Source organism: Fundulus heteroclitus, unplaced genomic scaffold, assembly GCF_011125445.2.
Source record: "Fundulus heteroclitus isolate FHET01 unplaced genomic scaffold, MU-UCD_Fhet_4.1 scaffold_156, whole genome shotgun sequence".
In the NCBI taxonomy this organism is placed as follows: Eukaryota; Metazoa; Chordata; class Actinopteri; order Cyprinodontiformes; family Fundulidae; genus Fundulus; species Fundulus heteroclitus.
In genome coordinates, this window is record NW_023396568.1 from 31,446 (window position 1) to 56,478 (window position 25,033).

The 25,033-nt window shown below is 37.7% G+C and overlaps 1 protein-coding gene across 1 annotated transcript in view; it reads left to right on the plus strand.

Moving 5' to 3' along the window:
• Window positions 1–441: 441 nt before the first annotated feature.
• brinp2 (bone morphogenetic protein/retinoic acid inducible neural-specific 2) overlaps window positions 442–25,033 on the plus strand; it is a gene marked incomplete at its 5' end in the record, with an annotated part of 106,761 nt that continues 82,169 nt past the window's right edge. The window contains 3 exons of the mRNA XM_036129326.1: window positions 442–632; window positions 4,338–4,519; window positions 17,134–17,239. Of these exons, the coding sequence (XP_035985219.1) occupies window positions 442–632; window positions 4,338–4,519; window positions 17,134–17,239 (479 nt within the window). The remainder of the gene's footprint in view (window positions 633–4,337; window positions 4,520–17,133; window positions 17,240–25,033) is intronic.

The window sequence follows — 25,033 nt, forward strand, 5'->3', positions numbered from 1 at the left end:
CAGTAGTCAGGCATCCATTCAACAACAGAATGACCCATTCTCTGTGCTTTCTTATTTCTGTTTCGGTTTGCATTGGGACTGGTGTCTATCTCCAGTGGACAATGGATGAGATTTGTTGGTAACTTCTGGACAGATGGACTGTGTATTGCAGAATAACTTTGAAGAAAAAAGAATGGATTGATAAATCACATGTTGACACAAGATCTAAAATATAGACACCACTTTAGATATTATTTCATCTTCCTTGTCGAAAGCAGATTTTATAAGATAGAAAGATGTGATCAATCATGGATATAACGCTATATAACTTACAACTGTCTCGATAGAGGCGAGGCACATTCTGGAAAACCGTCATTGTGTATGCAGGCCCTGGATTGTGGCCTGGTGAAGTAACCATGGGACACAGTGTGCATTCACTTGTAAATCTGTTCATACCTGCAGGGAGTTCAGCCACTGGAAGGTGAACAGCTTGGCGACAGAGAAGAGAGATTTCCTCAAAGCGCCGTTGCCCTTAGCACCAGAGTTCCTACGCAACCTGCGGTTACTGGGGCGACGGCCAAGCCTGCAGCAAATCAACGAAAACCTCATCAAGAAGTACGGAACCCACTTCCTGGTTTCTGCTACCCTGGGAGGTAAGAAGGACCTGCAGGTGTTTATTCTTTGGAATTGATTGGGCACACCAAAATAGAAGAGGTACTCATTCTAGGAATAGGAGTGATATCCTGTCAGTATGCTTCTGCAGACAAATAGAAAGGAAAGCTAGATTCCCGCCTTATACCTTGAAGCATTTACCCAGTATTTTTTGTTCGATGGAAGAATTCCCCTTTTCCTTTTTCATTGAAGGACATATACATAGCTGTAGGTCTCTATGTAAACAGCAAAGGAATGTATCTAAGATCTTGCTCTCCATATAAGTATATGCTGGAGCTTTACTCAGCGTTGACCCCTGCAGAATAAAGTAAAAATATAAGGTAAAAAAAAAAAATTTCCTCAAAATACAAAACTATTGTTTGCTATATATCCAGGGTACTTCTACCAAAAGTAGCCAAATGGCTCCATCACGCAGTTTTGCTGAGGAGTCGGCTTTCAGTGCATGTGCTGGAGCCTGAATGTGGGAGACAGAGCAGAGATGAATGCAGTGTCACACTGATAGGTAGACTCTTATGTTTAATTAACAGCCCTAGCTAAATGTGCACAACCAGTCTGCATACTGATTAGACTGAAGCAGAGCAAAAGTGCACATTCTTGATGTTGATCTGATTTTTGTTCTGCCCAGTTTCCTCCATTGCTGTTTTATTTTAGTCTGTGTTGCCAGCTTCATCAATCTTTGAAATGCAGTTTGCTTATGCGGAAGCAAGTAAATTCACTTAATGAAGCTGTGGAGCTTTAGAATTGTCATTTTTATCATTATAAATTGAGCAGTATCGACATGTTTGACAAAAGAAATAATGATCTTAAGTCTATATAATGTATCGTTGAAACATCAGTCTGCAATAATAGGATTACTTAATGGAATGACAGAAGGCCACCCGATTAAGTGACCACGACATCTACTACTTAATGCGTCAACGTAAATGGTAAGTGATGCAAGGGTCACAATCACCAGCTGATCAGGAGTCGTGTGATAAGATAAATGTTTCTGTGGAACAGAAGCAGAAGGGGCACATCCGATAATGAGACACCTTTTGAATCAGAACCATTGAATAACATTGCTTATATTGTTAAAACAAACCTGCTTTACAGGGTGAGAGGGGATATTAATTTGACATTTGCACTCCTTATCATATTTGCCTTTTCTCAGCAGATAAGCAGCGGGTGGGATTTAATACTATCTTGCTAATCCAGACACTCGAAAACACCTCAAAACGTTCTCAGTTGCTGTTTGACTAAGCCGAGCTTTCACGTTTGAAGGACCTAGTTAACATTAGATTATTGGACTAATCGTCCATTCATCCGTTGTCTAAACCTGTTTATCCATGTATGGTCACGAGGGGGCTGGTGCATATTTCTAGAGGTCATTGGGAGATTGCCAGGGTACACCCAAGGAAGGTCACAGTTACAGAACAGCACCCTTTTGCACTAGTACCACGAGTCGGGTTGCTTTTTTCGTTAGAAATGGTTATGTGGAACCGCTACTATTTTTAGTACCTGCTTGCTTTCTGCCAACCATTTCCAGTCGCACCGAAAACACAAAGGTTAGGGGGCAGTGTCACCAGTCACAGCATGTTTTAATAACTAACACCTTCAACCGTTAAATCATGTATGCTGGTCTTATTGCGTCATACCACACAGATACTTATGCACACATAATGACAATTTACAGTAAGCAATTGATGTAACAGCAATGCTTTTGGATTATGGGAGGAAGCCAGAGTACCCAGTGAAAACCCACACATCCATGGGGAGAACATTCAAATTCCATGCTGGGATTTGAACCCAGAACCTTACTACTGGAAGGCAGTAGGGGTAATAATGGTACCACTGGGCAGCCCATGACTGATTAATGTAAAAATAAATTACAGCAGAAGTAGGTTAGCTTTGAAAAACTCTGTCTGTCAACAAGCTAAGTATGTAAGTGTAACATTTGGCAACACAACGCTGCGTCTAAAAGCCTTCTGGCTTTCAACTAGACCACCAATCCATTTTTAATGCTCACTTATTCATGTTCTGGGTCTTAGGGGGCTGATGTCCATCTGCAGCGGTCAATGGACAAAAACTGTGTCATAGGTAAGACGCCTGTAGTGATGGTCAAGTGTCCATTCCATCATGATGCCTAGACACACAGAACTGATAACCATAGCATGCACATACTCACAGCTAAGGACTGTCTTGAATATTTAGTTGAATTGGCCCAATTAAAACCTGAGCTGTTGAACGACAACAAAGTTCTCAAGGGGGAAAAATGGGCATGCACTGGGAGACTATACAAACACCACAGTGAAATGCCCTGCCCCAGATTTAAACCCAACTGCAAAGTCATCATGCTGCTCTGATTTAGATGATAGCTTCCGAAAATAATGTGTGCTTTTTAAACAGATTTATTTTGTTTGCTAAATTTAGCACATAGTGCTATGCAAGGCATTTGAGACAGTGGCAGTTTTAATCCCCTATTTCAGTCCCAACAGGATTGATCAAGAGGATGTAGATTAACAACAATTAGTGGCCCTTACTGAAGTGTGATTGATTATTCATGGTATTTAAAGTGTTGTTTATCACAAATTGTTGCTATGGATCAATGGACAAATCACAGGTGGGTTGGGTTCGTGCTCACATTATGCATATTAGTTAATTGTTATTATAAACGGCCATAATGTTTTGGCTGGAGATAAAGTTGTTTAACCCACATTGGATCAGTGCATAAGTGGTGACTTTCACATGCAGTTGCATGTCCTAAATAATGTAAATAAGACACATTTTACTTGCCTTCCTGACACATTGAAAAAAAAACTAAAATGAAGGAGTACCGTTAAGAGCTGTATTCAAATTACTGACAGGTTAACACACATTTGAAATAGAACCTTGTTCTGGTTCTTATGGATTTTCCACACACTTCATTTGGACCAGATGAGCACTGCGATCACTGAAACTGGGATAGTGCTTCTGCCTTTTGAGGTGACTGACCACATGGCTCTTCTAATCTATCCCCATGATGTTTCACTGGATGGATGCAAATACAAAGATAAGAAAATAAGAAAACCTTCTACATAATGCACACATGTTAAATTGTGTAGCATGTGTGCTTTGCATAAAGTGCTGATACCTTATTCTTACGTTTATGCTGCTCTGAGACCAGATTTATTCCCAGGTGTTAGATAATACCGAATGCTGGAGTTTGGGTAATTGCCAGATAAAGCAGAGCTGCCAGCAAGCTTTGACTTCAGAACTTCAACAATTATCAGGTTTCAGTAAACTGGCAAATCATGGATATTATTGTTATTTCACCCTGTCATTAAAATAAAAAAGTATGTAGGTTTCATAAGGAGTGTTACTGTAATTTGTCAAAATTCATTTTGAATGGCAAATATTACAAAATTAATCTCTAATCACACTCCTCCCCAGCTAATTGTAAAGAGTTTCACAAGATGTAGTCACTCACAGACGACTAAAGTAAAATAATTGTCTAATGGTGAATGGCCTGTAGTCGTTTGCTATAAGAGGACTAGGTCTAGAAAAATGGTAAGTCATCTAAATGACTGAGCAAAGAAAAAAAACATGGTGACACAATTAAAAACCTTAAAAATTCCTGAATAAAAAATTATAGCCAAGGAGATATGTAAAAAAATTTTTTCTAATCAGGGATAGATTAATAAATTGATGTGACAATTTTTGATTGACAGGAGAAGAGTCTTTGACCATTTTCCTGGACAAGCAGAAGCTAAATAAGAAGTCCGAGGGCAACAGCAACAGCTCTGTGGTGTCTCTGGAGCTGCTCCATCAGCTGGCGGCTTCTTATTTCACCGATCGGGAGAGCACCCTTAGGCGACTCCACCACCTCCAGATTGCCACCTCTGCTATTAAGGTACTGCACTCATTTACTCAGCATGTACTTACAGTACCCATCCAGATGGATAGTCTTTGCTTCAGTTTCCTGCTGAGAAATGTTCATTTCAGGATTCTGTGGATACACTAGATTGTGCATGCAAAGGCAGCGCTTATTTGCCAAACACACATTTATTTGCTATTTTTTTTTTTTTTGTTTTTCATTTGTTTTTTTATAGATTCTAAACCAAACAATCATGAGGGTGGACAGTCCAACATTAACACTCTCATAAAATTCTTCCTCAGGGTGATATCGCTCGCCGCTGCGCCTGTAACAAACAGCTCCAACAAACAATCATTTTTAAAGATTATTGTTGCAGTGCATGGTTTCAAGGTTCAAGAGATTAAAAAGGGGTTCAAGGAAACAGCATTTTTTTTATCTAAAGAGGCAGGAGTAGATTAATGACATGGTTCATGGACTGTAAGTCTCCCAGGGAGCACAGCATGGCAAATGTCAACTTTCTCTAAGGTCCCACAGGGAATTGTACACATATGCAGGTACATATTTTACCCTATTATATGCCATCTGGTCTAATTTACAGCATCTTAGTGTGTTAAATATGCAGTGGGACTATGTGTGAGAGGAAAAATATTAGTCCAAAAAATGTTCCTTAAAGGTTTTGTTTTACTGCTAAGAAAAACTGTCAAATCAACGGTATAACAGCCGTTTAAGGCCAAAACTACCCCCCCCCCCCACACACACACACACACACAGTATCACCTTTACATGGCAGACCTCAGTTCTGAGAATTAAGATGAAATCAAAATTTATTTTAAGTCAAAATTGCTGAGATGCACAGTTGGTTAAACTTGGTTGGTTAAATACACAAAAAAAATGGATAAAAGCCCCTATTATCTTATTATCTTATTTCCCCTGTGACTGCCAGGATAGCATAACCAAGAAATATATTTTTCACAAGCGGGCTTTCCTGTGGCGACAGCAGGTGTGTGGGTGGGTGGGCCGTGCTTCTCTTCATCAACTTAAATAACAAATTTGATTGAAATGACATATAATTGGTTAAGTGCCAAGTTCATATGAAGCCTGTACGTAATAAGTATTTTGTCCGAGTACCCTCCACTTGCTGAAAACTCAGTATGCAAAGGTTGTGTTGGCTCTCAGACCATTTTTGTTTCCAAGAGCCCTTATAAAATGGAGCCCAAAGCACTCCATTGCTCTCCCACTGACTCGAATGGTTGGACAAGACAGGGAGCAAAAAGCCTCTTGGAATGAATAATTTTACCCTTGGGGAAAGGGGATTTTGAAAATGAAAATAAATGTAATTTTAAATAATTAAAAAAGGCATGTAGGAACGTTATCTTAATAACAAATTAGCAAAAGAGAATCTGATCATCAAAGCGATCTCTTTTAGCGTTGTGGAAAAAGTTAAAGTTGCTTTATAAATGCAACATCTTTCAACAGTAAAGATACATTTATTTTGCTGAATTAACCGAGAAAGTAAGAATTTAACTCTACTGAGTTTGCAGTGCACCATTCTGCTGGGAAAAGTGCTATTAGTAACCGCCAGGTTTTCTTTTTCAAAGATGTAAGTATGTAAATGAACCCTACCCTGACTCTCTTAGCTCTGCTTACCTTTCCTGAATGTTACATCATGAGACAATAAATCATTTTTGAGCTTTTCTCTGATCTGTCTTTAATAGGTGACACTGTTTTCCCTAGCATTGCCTTATGTTCAAATAATGTTTTGTATGTCTGTGCTCTTGACGTTTGAAGTGAAACGAGAAAGAAAGCTTTCAGTTTTTCTGCCCCCTCTGCTTGGAAAGCCCTCCACTCTGAACTGAAACTGTCAGAACTGGTTCCATTGAAAGGCCTCTGCTCTATGTTAAGAAAACAACAATGGAAATCCTCAAAGGCTGCCTAAATCGTTACTGTTTTAAATTCTGTATTGATGCTGTAGCAATAACTTCTGCATGGTATTCATCAAATTCCTCATTATTTATACATTTTAATGGCTGTTTGGTTATTGTGGTCTGTCCTGTCTAAAAGAAATTACTGAATTTGGTCTGAATTCAAAAACTTTTAATGTGGCGAGCCTTTACTAAAGCAGAGGAGAAGAATACGAGCAGCAAAAAGCAAATGAATTTACTGATAAAACAGTAAATCCAATTAAATGACAGATTATTTGAATGTCGAGGTATAATTCAATGCAAAGTCATATAGACTCATAGCAGTTAGTGCCTGGAGGTTGTTTTGTTTAAGCCATGCACCGTGCCTTGCAGAAGGATTGGTAACTCTGGAGGAGCTGCAGAGATTCATAGCTCAGGTGGAAGGGTGTGTCATCAAATGGCTCCAAAAACTAGCCTTTATGGAGGTGTGGCAAGAAGAAAGCCTGTGTTGAGAGAAACCCATAATACGCTACATGTAAATGCGAATGGATAAAATGAACACCAGCAAACCATCGTCAAATGCTTTTTCAGGGTCACGGTAGCTGCTCAGAGTTGATGGTATATTAGATGGAGCCAACCACAGGGCAAACTTGTCAGAGGACATAAAAGATTTACGGCTGAGGTAGTGGTTGACCTTCCAGATCTGTAGCAAGACTTGGAAACTGGTGCTGCAAAATGCTCTCCCATCAATCTGACTGAGCTCATGCTATGTTGCAAAGAAAAATAGGGAAATATATCAGTTTTCAAATGTGCACAGTTAAATATGGCGTAGTCCCAAAGGTTTCCATTTGATATGGCAGAGAAAGATGGTTTTACAAGGCATGAGGTTTTACATGTGAAGGCCACTCTTTTTTAGATTTTTACCAAGAAAATCCTTTGAAAAGCACAACTGCTTTTCTCTCCACGTCACAGTTACTTGGCAAATACTTTGTGCTGCTCTATCATACAAACTCCAACAATATTCATTAAAGTTTTTGGTTATAACCTGAAAAATTCTGAAAAAGTTCAAGGGATACTTTTCCAAGGTACTGTGGGTTTTTGCTAGAGTAATTCACAGCTAGATCTCACTCTGCAGTCTTTAAGAAATCCTGGTGAGGTGAATCATGCGCTATAGCTACCACCTAAACAACATTATTTAGTGAGTACACACCAGATGTACCAATGTCCCATTTTCTGCTCTATGTTTTATGTAGTTCAAGTAAAAATGCAACGTTTTAGTATGATGCAAAAGTACATGCACATCAAATGATAATATTAAGTTTAAGTGTGACTATATTAGATAATAATCACAGATAATAATAGACTTATATGAAACTTATTTACAAATGGAGATTTTGCAACTACAGAAGTTACATCTGGCTGGTAGATGAGCAGAATGCAGGTTCTCTTCCAGTGTGTATTCGTTAGAGAGAAGTTGTCTTCAGTCTCTGTTTACAGCCTTAGCTGAGGGAGATCTAATTACTGATGAGTAAAGGCAATTGATTTGTCAACCATGTTGTTAGAAGCTGGACCCAACTACAGAGCGAGGGATGAAATAAAAACAGAATCTAAAGCATAACTAGAACTGAAGTAAGCTAAATTACAGAAATGCAACTGTTTCTTAAACCTGAAGCCTGTATGAAAAAGGTTGTGCTGGATTTTGAAGAAGAGCCCAATAACCTAAACATAATACGTTTGAGAAAACTGAAATGTATGGTTTTCAACAAAATAAATCACATTTTAAAATGTCAGTGCGTTGAAAACAAAATGTGAAATAAATAAAGCAGACATGAAAACTGCATACAAACACAGACATAAAAGCCATGAAAAGGATCCCCTTTTATACCTTCCCACTAACTCATCAGACAAGAGGAAGGAGAACTGAGTGGGACGTACTTGACCTGCGTCCATGTTTTTCCACTGGGCTTTGTGTCATTGCAGCAGGCAGTAGGAGGTTGGAGCAAAGCATATCATCATTCTCGCCACAAAGAAAGCGGATGAATCTTAGCCACATATCCATTTGCAAAATCATTTGCTGAGAAAAGAGTTTGTGTTGTGTCTGTGAGAATTCTGCCGTTCGGGGTTATAGGCAGAAACTAGCTTTATGTGATGCAAACAAGATGTCTTTCTTTGTTGTGTTTTTGGGTTTATTTTTCTTTCTTCTTTTTGTTCCTTTTTTTGAAGTTGTGTAAAGTCAGAATGAGCCTGGAAACTAAACAGCAACTTCACTGAGATGCCTGATTTCTATTTAAACACCTCAGCAATTGTTAAATAAATGTTACAACTGATGCATTTTAATCATGCACCGCAACCTTAAAGGTGAAAGCCTAAATCCCAAATAAATAAAATAGTTTCAACAATGCATACACTTTGAATATAGATAATGGAAACAGTTAAGGTTGCCAGTTTATTTTTTTGGCAAAGGTTTTTTTCCCCTTTTTTTTCTTATTCTTCAACAATCCTTTGATCCAATAGTGTTTATCAATCATATCTCAAATCTAAAAAAAAAAATAAAATAAAAAATAAAAATCTTGTCGTACATGCTGTGGGACATAACAGCAACTCTGCATCATATAATAAATGAAGAAGTGATTTTAAAAGGTTTGTAATCTCACCGTGTAGTAGTATAACCACATGTTCACAAATCTGAGTAATTTTGGAACCCTTTTTTGGTTGCTCTAACAGAGTCCAAATAGGTCCAAATAAATTTCAAATCAACCCAATGTCATCAAACACAATCTAAGTCAGTTGATCATAAATTGGTGATTAAAATGTCACTGACTTTGCAACAACCCCTTATTTTAAACAAGCATTTGATGAGAACAGAAAGGGAAAAACTTTCCTTTAGCATGAAAAGTCATCCAGCAGAAGAAAGCTAAGTATGAGCCAGGAGTACTTTCTATGACAAACAAAAAGTGAGATATTACACCGTCAGCAGCCCTCCCCTAAAACACTCACAGCCGATCACAACAGCACCAGATCAAGTGCACCTTTAGCAGAAAGAAAGTTCCTGACAACAGCAATTGCACAAAAAAAATATTGACAGAGTTACAAAGCAGCATGATTAAACATGAAAAGGCACTCTAAAAACAAGCTTTAAGAGAAAGATTTTAGTAGACTGTCTTAAAGAGAGAGGAAACTAGGAGTGGTTCCATGGGACAGGAGTGTCATAGCTGAAAGATTATGCTTAACATTGTACATTAATTAACTGTAAAATCCACAAGTCAACTCAGTCTATTGGCAATGCATGGAACAATCTTTTTTAATATAATGTGTTACTTGTCCACTCACCCTTATATTTACAGATTTAACAGGAACCCCATTTAGAATAAGTTAAAGATGGAGAAATGTGATGTCTCCTTTGAATTCATCTTTTGCAAGTTTATTAAGACCTGTCTTTGTTTTTTTCTGTTTATACTTTGGGAAACAATTATAAATGACCCCTGTGGTTAAATTGTGGATAAATGTGGAATTATTCAGAATCACCAGACACTTAAAATCAGTATGATTTATATTTGCTTCACCTACAGCAACGGTTTGATAGAAGCAGTGTTGCATTAAATACTTTGGATGTAAAAAAAAAGGAACAAGGGATTCTCACATTATTTGAACTTTGAACACCTTTATTATCACTGGGGGGATGCTGCCGGCCCTGAGACGTTTTGATAATGCGTGTTACTGAGTGATCGCTGAAAGTAAAATATCCAAGGTTGATTGATCGTTTCATTAAAGAGCTCTTTTGGAGTTTTAAACAAACTAAGAGACGGGGGTGGCAGCTCTCAGATGAATTGTCATTGAAGTTCCTCTCGGGAGGTACTAAAAGCCCAGCGTGTACTCAGCGGAGAGCGAAGCTGAAAACTCTTCATGGTCCCTGCAGACAAAGAAAGTGTGTTGACTCAAAAATGTCTAGCTTTGAGGTATAATTAAAATACATGAAGATAGGAAATAACTACATAGTTGCATTAAGTAAGACCTATTTGGCCACATTTTAACAGGGTAAGACATTTAGTGGGATGTTATTAAACTGTCTCTGACATACAGTAACAATAGCTATAGAAGCTCTGGTCAGTTGTTTATGGTGGATTTACAGTCTCGTTTTTTTAAACTATGAACTGCTGAGACAGACCTGAAATTTCTTTCAGAACTATAATAAAAGAAGGTATAAGAACTGCGTAATGTATTTTTTTTCAAGTATTCTTTTTATGAGGGGTCATTAATTAAGCTTGGCAGAAAAGTAGGGAAATTTGCATTTAGTTGATTATTTCTTTCTTGCAATGATGCCTCTGGCAATGTGTCTCATAATTAGAAAGCCTGTTTATGTCCATTTATCGTTTGTAATGAAAATTCATTTGTGGGTTTGAGTTAAGTACATGGGCTGGGCTGTAAAAACACTAGCCATATTCTCTCTGCCAGTGCCAAACCACCCATTTCTCTATTGACTCTTGTTTTGTGACGTTTGTTGAATTTAATGATTGAAGTTTGATGAAAAAAATAAATTTTATAAAAAGGCAATGAAAAAAAATGTATTCATTCATCAAACAGGGGCCTCAGTTACATGTGGAAGAAGCATACGCAGCCACAGCAGCCCGGCACCTCCTCTCTCATCAGCTTGGTTGAACACTGGCATGTCATTCTTCAAATGGCATTTAACATACGCCAACCAGTGTGATTGTGTTGGTCACTATGACATGAACAGCACAACCTGGTTTATCCCACAACTGTTCAATTCAGTTTATTCACAAAGCAGCAATTCATAATACGTTTTGTCTCATGGCACTATACAAAAAAAAGGCAGATTCAGAAGCATATGTTCTAACTGGATCCTTGTCATAAGGGAAAGCCAGCTGGTTGCATTCAGTCACCAGCTATGTTTACATGCGCAAAATTCCTCCATCAGATTGAAATGTGTTCAGATTAAAACACATATCATGGGGTACTTTTGAAGCAACAAATTTTTCCAAATACATTGTTTAAATGGGCAAAAACTCAGTTAATCTGATCAAGACTTACCTTTACATGGAGGCTTTAGTCACAATATAAGGACCATGACATGTGCAGTCCCTAATTGACCTAAAAAGGTTGTACTTCCGTCTGTGCCAAATAAAACTTGGAAGGTTTTAATTTTTTAAACTTAAATGAATAATCATATACAAACAAACATAGAAAACTAACAATTACATATGTAAACAAGCACAGCGTTGTGTTCGTTCTGTCTTCTGAGCGCTCTGAATGGACCCGTACCATGTTCTTAGAACGGTGGAGGCGTTACTCCATTCGCTAATAAAGCACCGGGCTTAGCAACACATGCTGCTGGTCCTCCTGTGTTACAGGATGAGAGACACACATGCACAGTCAGGGCATCCAAACAAGCATTTAGATGAGTGCTGGTCGAATTAACAATCTGCATAAACCACCCGTCTCATTCGAAGACAATGTCGTTCCAGTTGACCTTAATCCAATCACAATATTCTAACTGCCATGTTTACGTCACGCATTTTCATTCTGATCGGGCCTTTGTTGCGATTACTTGTGTTCATGTAAATATAGCTCCTGACTTATTAGAAATCCCTCCTCCTAAATGAGCAGGTAACAACTGTGGACAGTCATTTGCATGGTGTTGTTAACTTTTCAACAGTTCTTCATACTGATCATGCATGAGGGGACAGTGGAAAGGGAACAACACAGGAAGTTAAAAGGAGTTGAGGTCAGGGCTGCAGACAGGGCTTTCATCCTTCCCACACACCCAAATCTTGGAGGTAATCTGTGATAAACCCCGCTCTGTGGGGGCAAGCATTATCTTGGAGGATATCTTGCAGAATCTCTCTTCATATCTCTCTGCGTTGAGACTGGCTGCGATGATGACAAGCCTTGTGTTGTTTTTTTTCAGTGAGGGAGATGGGTATGTGCGTATTTTGACAATTTGATTTTCTGATCAGAAGATGGAAAAACTAAATAGAGCAACAGAAAAAATATTGTTCTTTGATTTTCATTTTTTTAATTAAAAAAAGACATGAAGGCGTTTATATTCTATATTAATATTATTTATAAAATATAAACTAAAGTTATCTTCACTGAATAAAAAACGATCAAGTGCCACTGATTATTGTGAACATAGAGCTCCACAGCAACTTCTGGTGGGACCAGCCCCCACTGGCCCCAAATGCAGAGACACCACAGGTAAGAACTGTCAAAAATAAAACTCAGATTACTGTTTTTTTCTTAGAAGTTTTTTGCCACACAAAGGGCCCATGACCCACTAAAACATTGTAAGCCAATATTTACAAATCCAGAATTTTTCCATGACAGACTAAGGCTAAAGGATAAAAAAGCAACAATCTGGCTGCTCCGTTCAGGCTTCCTGTCATCTGCTGAAAGTCTTGTTCTCTCTCAATATCATGCAGCCTGAAAGAACCTGAGACATGTCTTGGCATAGATAATACAGTTTCCTTTTAAATAGCTGCTTATCTTGTTCTTCCTCTGTCTTCATGTTTTAACAGCCCTCTAAAATAGAAAATAGCTACTTTACTCAGTAACATCAAACTGGTAGCACGTGTTCATGAGACATTCATTGACTGGGAATGAGTTCCGTGTCAGATTCCAACTGGCTAATCACAGGTCACGGTTGATGGGGAAAAAAGACAATCAGCACAGAAAAAGGAAGAGGAAGCATACCAGTTAACTTTCTTGCTTTGCTCAATGTCAGCTGCTGACTGTGAAGCCTTGAACACAGAATATATAGCAAATAAAAAAGTCCCTGCACACCACTCAGTCTTTGCTGTCTTGGTGTTGAGTGCTACTCTTGAAATGCTTCTTTTTTTCCAGTTATGTCCCTTAAAGTTTATCTAAATTCTGCTTTGTGCATCTGACAACAAGATAGATAACATTGAAAAACGTGCTTTTTTGTTTTCTGTTAAGCTTGATGAAAAAACAGACCGATCTGTGAAAGCCAAGAGGTGTTGAGGTGAAGACAAGAAGGTGGTATGAGTCAAATCTTAAAAATAAGACCTAAAACTGTATTTTAGCCTGCAATGGGGACTGCACTTTATATTCATCCTGTACACCCCTTTGGAGAATAAGTAAGAAAACAGATAAGACATTTTGTTGCATGATCAATAAAAATGTCAATAGGAGCCAAATGTTGAGCTTTATTCAAAAAGGTGGTTTTCTGAGATCTCTTGCTTAAACAAGCTAAAACAGCCTCTTCCTGTTTCTCACATCTTCCATTGCCTCTCGCCTTTATCTCTCTTATCTTTAACTTGAACGCAGTACTGTCTTTCTCTCTCCAATTTTTGTATATATTTGACAGATTTTTGAGATGTGTATCACCCATAGTGCCTTGAAGGATAACTTCTATTTCTTTTGATAATAGATGCAATCTCAAGGCAAGCAGAGTGAGAAGATATGAGCAACAAGACTGCTGCACAGGCTGCATCTTTTTCCAGATAGGCCACTTAGCTGAAGAATAGCTTTGCTAGAGGCCATATCCATCCTCTCAGGCTGTGCTATTTTGAACACTCACATAGGAAATGAATCATTTGTCATATTCATACTCGTTCTTTTTGAGAACCCTGTTTCTTCCCTCTTTCTTTCTCTTTGTCTACTTGACTTGTCTTTATTTCTGCATCGCTCTGATTATTCTTTGTTTTCCAATAAGCAACCCTCCAGCAATGCAACTTATGTGAGAAATCTGGAACAACACTGTTCATATATTTCCTGCAAATCAGAAGTACTGATATCCAGGTCACAGATTTACCTGAAATAAATATTTTATGGACCTTCATAGTAGATATTTCAGAGACATCCGACATGGGCATAAATTTGGTTTTATTCCCCAATGACAGAAAATGCTCCAAACAACGTTTGCGCCGCTGTAAAGGATTTGGAAGTCTTTTTCCCATATGCAGGCTCAGTACTTCTGTTGTTCAGTATTTTTAAGTGTGCAGCAGGGGTTTTGTCGTATTCACAGGAGAATCCTGTTGTTTTCTGTGGCATATAGTGGTAATTGTGCTTAATTCATCATTGATCCATTCTGAATTGCTTTAAGCAGACATTGCAAGAAGACAATAATGGTCAGTTATTTCAGGAACATTTAACTATATATAAATACCTCACTAATAAAGGATATAAGACACCGAGTAAAAAAAACATGTGCAGCTGCATTGATAATGGGTAACCAGTTAGGCAGGATAATAGCATAGTTTTTGAAGATTCTCAATATGAATGTCAGCTCAGGCCTGTCTGTGTCGAGTTTGCATGTTGTACCACACAATTTAAAACATTCTGGATTCTATGTTATCCCTAGCAGTGAGTCTGATTATGCATGTTTATTTATTTATTTTTGTATCACACTTTCGTAAATCTCCCCTTTGTTTTAATGGTGTAGGAAGGTATAGTAGCTTTGAGTGACATCATTAAGCCCGCAATTTTTATTTATATGCATTTTTTATTTAGCCAAGATGTTTTCTTCTAATTAAGAATGAGACCGGTATCTCTTAAATAATAATAAAACAATGTAAAAGACAAAATGCAGAAAATTATCCATACCCTTCTCAGTTACTAATGGTGAAATCTTTATTTCATTACAACAGTGAAGCACTTCTTAGAATTGCTAGTAAGTAGTAAGTTCCTGTTTATTTACATAGCACTTGACTTGACATGACTACTTTCTACAAAAAGAGAAGATAAACACAAATACATTAAAACATGGTTAATAGCCACATATGTAGCTATTTTTTAAACAGTCATTAAACAGGAAGTTCAAAGGTCAAGTATGTTGCTCGATCAAAGGAACAAAATAAATGCTTAATTCTGTCTACATTTTTGTATGTTTCCAGTTATATTCCACTTATAAATCATGCTGATGATTTATCTGTGGGGATGAGCTCCACGTCTTCGAGGCTGGAAGGGATCTGTGCCATCAACCGAATCTTTAGCTCTTTCCACAGATTCTCTGTCAGATACAAATCAAGACTCAAAAGCATTAATGTAACTTCTGGTCAGGAGAGACATAGTTGGTAAAACTAAAAGGTTACTTCACACTTAAATTTGCCAGGGGTGTGAATAATTGTTGGCCTAACTCCAATTTCTGAGTAATTCAACTCTTTTTTTTAGGGCTTAATGTAATTGTAAAAAATACTCAAGATGGTCATGGGAAACTTATCGTACCCATTCCGATGCATAGGTGCATTGTGAAATGGATGTTCCAAATTGTTCATTTTAAGAACTTGGGATACTCTGACTCACTTACTAAGATGATGCAATTCATTTGAGTTATGTTTTGTTGCTGCTGTTTTCTTCTTCTGCTTCCAATCTGACTGTTTTATCTACTGTGTGAATAGCACAACTTTTTGACTGGAGTCTCTGTTATTACTGTTAGCACAACAGTCATTGTGGGTGAAGTTAGTAAACGGAATGATTTTAGTCTGAGGTGTTTCCAATGAGTCTGCTAATTAAAGTAGGCGAACTGGATCATCTGAATTTGCCTCTGTTTCTTGTTGTGTTTAATAATGTCTTCACTTGGCAGCAACCAGTGTTGGGTTTCATATGATCACAATTAACGAAGACCTCAGACTTGTGATTCCTGATTCAATACAGATATTATAATCATTAACAAGTATAATTCAGGAACCAACCAGTTCAAATATGAATTGTATACCCTTAATCTAAATAAATATGCACTATACAATACAACAGCCCATCCAAAGAGTCAGACATCTACACAGACATGACATGATTTCACTTCACAAAAATTAGTTTTTTTTTGTGAAGACCTACAGGAAAAAAGATTATTTGGCGTAGACAAACAGTGTAACAGCAGCTTTAGCCTTTCTTTGACCTTGTGATGGGATGGGAGACTGTCTTGTGTTTACTAGAAAATGAATAAGGAATCCTTATGGTCATGCTGGTAAGCAAAGAGATGGAGAAATACTTATGTCTGTGTATTTCATGTCCACGCTGAAGCTGTAGAGATATATGAAGGAAGCGCCATGATGTGACAACACAAACTGTTTGAGGAATAGGGTAGTACTCTGCTTGTATTTCATACAAAGTTTGGTGCTACAATAGAAGAAGAAGAAGAACAAACATTCATTTACTATGCCCTTGTTGTATTTTTTATATGATGTAAACAAAACTTTTAGAGGTTTTGTTGTTTTATATCTGTCAAATGAAGGTATAAATAATTCTTTAGGAACGTCAGAAATGTTTTTAATAAAACCTTATTTTAAATCAATGGATCCACATTTCCCTACATTACACAACCCCAAATCAGGTAAATTTAAGAGTGCTTGAAAGAAAATAGATGCATCAGGCTTATCCTCATAAACAAACACACAATTTTTGGATGCTAGCTGACTCAATATAGCATCCATTCCTTTGATATGACTGCTTTAAAGTTCACTCATAAACAATTTTCTCTCCTTTTTCTGATTACATTGTTCTCCATACAACAACCCCCACATCACAGACAGCTGGGGCAGCAGGTTTTGGAGTTTAAAGGAAAAACTGTTGATTTTTTATTTTATTTTATTTTGCTCTCAGGGGGCTTTACTTCATCTAGTTTTTTGCCTACTGTCACAACTGCTGCAAACTGCAACCCTAAATCTTAAGAGACAGTAACATACATCTACCTTGTTTAGTTCTACTTGTTTTTTAAAAAAAATCGCCCCACATTTAACTTTAAATTGATATTCTTTCTTTTTTTTCTCCCAGGTAACAGAAACAAGAACAGGTCCTCTCGGCTGCAGCAACTATGACAGTTTGGACTCGGTTAGCTCGGTGTTGGTGCACAGCCCAGAAAATAAGATCCACCTAAATGGTAAGTCCCCACAACCACAAATACACACGTATTGTGTTTAAAACGTCATGCTCCATCCATGTGCACACAGCCTAAAGCCCTGAGAAGAGATCCACTGATAGGATAAAATTATTGGTACGCACACATTTAAACACACACATTCACCACATCCATCCATTCATCCATCCACCTGCCTGTCAACTTTCTCACCTCTGGTGTAGTAGTTGGCTTGGATGACCCTTTATTTACGCTGCAGTAGTTTATATGTCTGTTTCTGCCTGACTGGTTTTCAGTCTCCTAGGAAATCTGTTATTTTACCAGGCGGGAGATTGTCCAGACCCACACTGACCTTAGTCTAATGCATCCAAAACCATCTGGAGAACTCAGTAAACAAGTAAAGCTCATGTGGTTAAATTACCAAATGGCATTCCAATTTATTTATACTTACGAGTGAATTATCACCAAATGTTTTCAGGTTGTGGTGGGTGAAGAATTGGTGTATTGACAAGATAACAAACCTCTGACATTGTTTTGTAAAACAAATTGTGGCTATACTGTCTATGGGACTTCCTGGGAAACTTTTGTAAATATTCAAAGTCCTAAGAATAATAATAACCATTAGTGTGAATGCTGTAGGCATTCAAACTTATTGTGTTCCGGTTTCTCTTTCCCTTTATTATTCTAGTCTTTGTTTATCATTGCAACAGAAATTCCAGTAAAACTTCTGCATTTAACCCATCCCGTCCCTTAGGGAGTAGTGGGCTGCCAAAGTGCGGCACTCTGGGACATCCTGGGGCTAAGGGGCTAAGAACATAATAAAACAGCAAGGAAGTGATGAAAGCGTAAACACAATAGGCCTGATCGCGAATGATGACAAACCTGAATATCGACTCAACAGATATATTATGGTAACAACAAAACAGTGCTGCTTTGTTGTCTCTCAGAGTGACTCTTGATTTGGGGATGGTGACCGTATGAAGGGAGTTTTTTTTTTTTTTTCCATTCCTTTTCTTGTAAGCAAGAGGGCTTTACTGTGGAACATGTTGGTGGTAAGGAGGCAACAAATTCATTTCCAGACCCAGTACCAGCCACTGCAATGTCTCTGCAGGTACGTTTATTTGTCTTTTTCTTAGCGGAATGAAAACATCATACAACCCATGACTTTCCTCCTCATCATAATGATAAACACACCAAACTCTTTTTTTAATGGGGTTTCATGTCTGTATGGGTTCTTGGCTCCATCCTAATACCCTTATTAGGTGAGGACTCTTTTGCCAAAGCAGGAGTGTATTAGTGGTCACCATGATAAGTGGTGTCTGAATAGTGCAGTGAGTAAGGAAGGAGGTCGGAAAAGAAGCCTGTAAGCCTCTTATCACAGATGGTTTTGCCTACGAACCCCGCAATGTCCGTTACTGGTGCTAAGAAGCCAGACGTGTAAGCACATACCCCTCATGGAAATCAACAAAAATGTCAGGGGCTAAGAGAGCGCACATACGAGCTTGTAGTTAATTTTCAGAAGGCTGTTGGCCCGGATTTGACTCGCATCATCCATGTGTGTTTCTATCACGTGATGACGTCGGTGTTAAAGGCTGTCTGGAATTGGTACAGCAGTCCGAAAACTCCTTTTCTTCTCACGACAGACTCCTTACTGTTGACCCCGTGAAAGGTCGCTGAACAGGAGCTAGGAGCTATTATTAAGTGTATTCGGATGGAGCCTTAGTTTGTGTGTCTCTGAGGAGGGAAGCTTGTGTGTGAGTGTCTGATTACATCGGGGTGATTAACTTTACAGCTTCAGAAAATAAGCTGTTCTTTCATCTATTTCTTCGGGGATAAGAGCTATTACAATTTGAAACATAGGCCTGTAATATATATACATATAGTCTGTGGGAGTTGAACCCAAATTTGTGAAGCATGGTTAGAGCATTGTGCTTGTGTTCTGGAGGTTCTAGGTTCAACTTCCACTCTGGGTCCCTGAGCAAGGCCCTCAGCCTTGGAATGCTCCCTGGGCACTGCACAGTGTCAGCTCATTGCTCCCCAAGGGAATGGGCTAAATGCAGAGTACAAATTTCATTGGAATCTACGTTAGAATGACAATAAAGAGTGTCCCCGTCTTTATCAATTATCGATAATCGAAATTATCGATAATACTGATGTTACATATCTAAGTTTGTACTCTGAATATCCAGGCAACTGGAGCTGTAAAGTCTGCTGCTTGAGCAAATGTAACGTAATTCAAGATCAATCCTATAGAAAAAAAAAAAACTAATACCCAAGAATCATGAAAGTGCCCCCCTCCACCCAGACATTCTTCCATTTGGTAATTCTGCCTCTCTAACTTTTCTAGCCAAGAAAAAATTATATTGTAAAAACAGAAACAAAAGTGTCCAGTAGGATATTCTAACTCAAACTCAACATTCCAAAATTCAAAAGGCCAAGAGATAAAAAGTTAACCTTAAACTGTGTAACATAAATAACGCTTTCTGGTATGAGACAGTTAACTGTGATCTCCATGCATGTAACATGTTTTCGTGTTGGTTTAACATCTAATATTGATGGGAACAAATTTGCCTTTGATAAGTATTCAGAGGGTTCTGAGGATATGTCCCCTCAATTATTCATGCAGACAGATTTCCATATTTCATTTACTGTCGCAGCTCCTAGCAAGTCTTTCTGGATTTCAGAGTTCAAAAAGCCAAATGCTGCTTTTGTCATGATGTTACAATTGTAAGAAAGGAAAAGTCAGGAACAATGTGGTGGCTTGTTTTATACATTAATATTCTAGTTTCCTTTTTAGATGGAGTCCTTTTACTAATATAGCAAGCACGTCTCCTGCTGCTTTCATATTAGGAACTACAATATCCAATAATAGATTAAGATCCTGTTAAGGTTAATTGCAATTTTGTATGGCCACAGATTTGAAATAGCATAAATTAGCCACCTGAAGGAGGCTAAATGTATCTGTTGAAGTGTTATCTTAATCTCAAAGGTAATATAAAAATATTATCTCAATAAATGTTGTTTCTGGGAATGCTGATGGATCTATTTGCATATATATATATATATATATATATATATATATATATATATATATATATATATATATATATATATATGTGTGTGTGTGTGTGTGTTTTTATTGATGGGGTTCATATAGTCAGGGTCTATTAGAAAATCATCACTTTCCCTGTTTAATAAGTATGATAAGGGCAATGTCTTTGTTTGTCAGTCTTCATGTGTATCATTCTGCTTGTTTACATTAGCAATGAGACCATTCTCATCTCACAAGCCATTCTATACACTTCCATTCTCTCCCTTTTTTGTAATAAGCTTTTGCTTTTACTCTTGGATGAATACTACCACAAGTGCTTATCATAATATTGCTTATTATGATAACTTAACATTTCTAAAACCTAACTTTTAGTATGTTGTATAATAGTGTTACTTAAAAGAAAGTAACTACTTATAATTACTACCTACTTTTCCCAAAATGTAACTGATCTACTAGCTCTTATTAAAAAAACAACATTTAAAAATAGATAGAAGAACAAATACAGGTTTTAACAGCTTTGTCATTGAATAATTGCATTGAATTTCCGCAATCGGATTACACTAATAGGATCAATAATGTTTATAGATCTAGTCTTCTTGGCATTTGTTTGGAAACTATGGTGTTATTTACATTATTTTCCACAGAAATCAACATCCCATGAAAGAAAATGGATCAGTCCTCTATTTTATTAAAATTTTTTATGAAATAGAAATAAAATAGCTGTTCTTTTCAAATGACAACAAATTCCCTTATTCAATAAATGGTATAAATTGTTTGTTCTTTTAAATAAAAAAGGTTGTGTAAGATTTGCGGCTCTAAATAGGGTTCAGTCAGCTGTCTTAGCAAAAATGTCTCTTAAGATTGTAAAGGTTACTGACACCCGAACGTCTGTGTGCCCAATGCATGGTAGACACCTGCCCACCTTAAGTCTCTTTAGCCAATCAGTGTCAGTGTATGCCTCTGTCTCACACTCCCCACCCTCCACAGGGTCTGCTTTACCCTTGCACTAGAAACAGAACTCTCTCACAGTGGTGAGTGTGCTCTGAAGAAAAGGTACTTTAGTCGATCAAGTTGTAGTAACGTGCCGTGTTATATTGTAACATAATGGCGTTCCAGAAAGGAGAGAAGTAATTAGTTAGATTACTCTGTTACCGAAAAGATAACACCGTTACTAATGCTTTTAATTTCTAACACATTACTCCCAACACTGTTGTGTAGGAAAAAGATCTGATAAGTTAAGTTCTAAGTTTTTTGGTGCACTTCTACTTTTTGTGCTATACTTTATACTACTCTCATTGACAATAGATAAAACATATAGAAACAGAGAGCCGCTGACTAACCAAAGGAGTTTTTCTCAAGAAAAATCTGGACCCGAAAATGGAGCGGTATTTCCCACAACTATTACAAAGAAACATTGCATAAAATGAATTACTTTTTAATTTCACACCAGTCCCTTTGATGTTTCTAAATGAATAACAATCTTCAAATACTCTGAATATTAACAGGTTTGTTGACAATAGGGAGACTAAATGTTTCCTTGGTGGACTGTGTAATGAAAAAAAAAAGATTTGTAAAACAAATACTCTATCAAAATATCATTATCCACTTCAGCTGCTTGACTCTATAATTTCATGCTAGAACTGCCCTATAAAGTCATTTTGAAAAGCTCTGACCCAGATTAAAAAGAGGCTAAAGACTTCCAAACGTTCTTTCTTTTTTTTTTTACTGTTTGTCCTTAACACTGATCTAAAGCTTCAAAGTATCACATATTTCATTTAAGGTATTTAAAGTTTAAATTTAGGCAGAATTTGATGTTCCATTGCAAGGTCAAATGCTGTATCTGTTTGATCCTCCTTCTATTCTGACATGATGAGTATCATTAGTTATAAGAGGCAGTAGACATTGAGAAAAGTTAGAGAAAATTTAAAATCCATGTTCTTGGAAATTATTCAACAATATTTGAAGGCTTTGTTCACATTCTGACATGTTCATAAAAAACAGAATTACTGTGCCGGTGGGTGTTTGGGTAAAAAAAAAAAAAAAAAAAGCAGAAACCTCTCAGATTTTCAGATTTAGAGCCACCTTTAATTGCCAAGTTTGTGCATGTATCATGGCGGCTTTTTGCGGTTGGATTTACAGTGGAGATGAAGACTGAGGCAGAGTATGGTGTTATCACCAGGTCTATATTTGTCCAAGTTCAGCAGATCTTAATGGACTGTCGAGCTTTTCAACCACAACAAGACCACTTTTCTCTACTGACAAACACAGCTTTAAATACTCTCAGATGCTTAAGGACTAAACCATTATTTCCTTACAGGTGAGCTTACAAAATTCCACCAACAATCTAAATACACATACCAAAGGATGGGTGGTTAAGGTCATGGTCAATGAAGTGTAGTCCCAGACTGCATCCTCTGCAGGCTTGTTTGTCTGGTATGCAAACTGCAGGGGGTCCAGCAGGGGTCCCGTGATCTCCTTCAGCTGCTTCAACACCTCTTAAGAATTTTATTGATCATAAACCTCATGGCTATAGACCAGTAGTAATTTAACCCTGTGAGTGGCACCTTTCTTGTTGGCTGATAAAGTTTTGGAGTGTCTGAACCACAAGGGGCCCTCTCACATGTTTTAATTATAGCTCACATCTCCTGCTCCTAGCTCTTGTAAATTTACGTTTCTTGAGGACAAAAGCAAGAACTCTATTGTGGATAGAAAAATTAGCTTTGGACTACTGTGCTGATTTCGGACAGCCTTTTGCCCGCATGTCAAGAAGCGACGGAAACGCACATGGGCAATACTAGTCAAATCCACGCCTACAGCCTTCTGAAAAAGAACTACAAGATGCATTTCTGTGAGATGGACGGTGCTTATACGTCTTGTCACACAAAGTATTGTGAGATTCATTATAGCTGCTTAGCACTGGTAAGGGACATCACAAAGTCCCTATGCTAAGGCAACTATAGCAGGAAGCATACAGGCTCTTTTTCCTACCTCCTTCTTAACTAACTGCACTATTCACACAGCACTTATCAGGACAAACGTTGATGCACTTCCACTTTGGCTGAAGATTCCTTACCAATTAGATGTTTTTGGATGTAGCCATGTTAAAGATCTGAGTAAAGATGGGGCCAGTTGTTCAGCATATGCTCTTGGGTATGAGGAAGAGGCGTTGTCAGGTCCTGGAGATTTCTTGCTCTTCTAATGCTGAAATAGCCTATTCACATCTTTCTCAGAGATCTTAAATCTAGCTGAGGGGTCTGAGGGAGGGTGGTTAGTGCATGGGAGAGTGTCAGAGAGAAATGTGGACAAGTTGGTGGGAGGCTGCCTTTCATGCCTGCAACAGAAGCCTTTAAGGTTGTCGGCCTGATGACGATTCTTGGGGAAGGGCTCTTGTAGGAAGCAATATTTTTTCAAACCATTTCAAGCTGCAGTTAGGTTGTTACCTGAGAAGCCCTTTAGCTTTTTCACTATAGCAAAAATAGATGAACAATAAATGAAAATATATCTTTGTAATCTTTTCAATCCCAAGAACAAAAACATAGAATTGCCAGTGAAAGGTAAACTTGGACCCTAAAAAACATATAGATTGCAGATTTTAGTTTGTACTTAAGCCAGTTCCTTAAAAATTTTAATGGCTGAAAGAAATTAACTATGAGGCCCTTCAGAGTATATATCAAAGATGGACATTTAATTCAACAAATGAAGTAATTTATGATGTTTTGTTTTTGTAATAAAAAGGGAGGGAGAACCCAATCAATAACCATAGGTAAACTTATGCTCTCTAATTAGCTAGATGGCTTCCATTTCTGCCCTCACAAAGCATTTTGTCCCAGGAGCCAAGTGGATAAAAATTGGGTCATAAAAGTTCTAGCTCATGTAGAACTAAGTTAAGTCTGCACTGAGATTTGAAGTCTCTTAAGGGATAATTTTGGGAAAAAATCAGAGACATTTACCATGGGTTATTTACATGAGAAGATTTGTTTTAAATAGATTTTATAAACATTCTTAATGTGCTATAAAATAGGTCTGTCTGTCACAGACACAACCTGATTCTTGACTCAAATTAAGGCAGTTAATAATGCTCATGGCAAGATAAATCTGAAATCTATATTCAAAGAATAAAATAAAACAATGCTGACTATAGCCTGTTAAGTATGAAATAACCTCTGAGACAAAAAGGCTGAAATGGAAAAGAATGTGTTCAACAGCCAACTTGCCTGGAACGAGGGACAGTCAAAGATAGTGAAATACTGCTCCATGTGGTGAAAACATTCTACCATGTGGAAGACATTTATAAATCTCCAATACAAATATTTTTTCTAATTAACAATATGAGAGGTGGACTTTTTTTCCAGCCACATTTGGTTCTGTCTCATTCCGCCTACTTCTACACTTCGAACACTTAGTTTTAAGTATATAGTGTAGATAACACAAAAAGTCAGTGCACTGAAGGTACCCGGATGACCCCCTAAAAACGGTCACAAAATGCAGTGTGTAACGATGGACCCTACTCGCACTAAACGGACGCCATCTTGACTACAAAGCAGAAAGGGAGGGACTAGGGACATCGGGAAGATGTTCCCATTTTGAAAATAATGGCGGACAATTCAGCCTGGTGTAGCCTACTGCTGCACTGCAATTTCTGCATGATAGGTGTTTGTAAAATACACGAACATACCTCATGTTCAGCCAATAGTAGGAGGATCCTGCGTTGACGTCGGAGGCGATGTATTTTCCGCATGCTGTGAGTGTTAACGATTGGTTAAAGA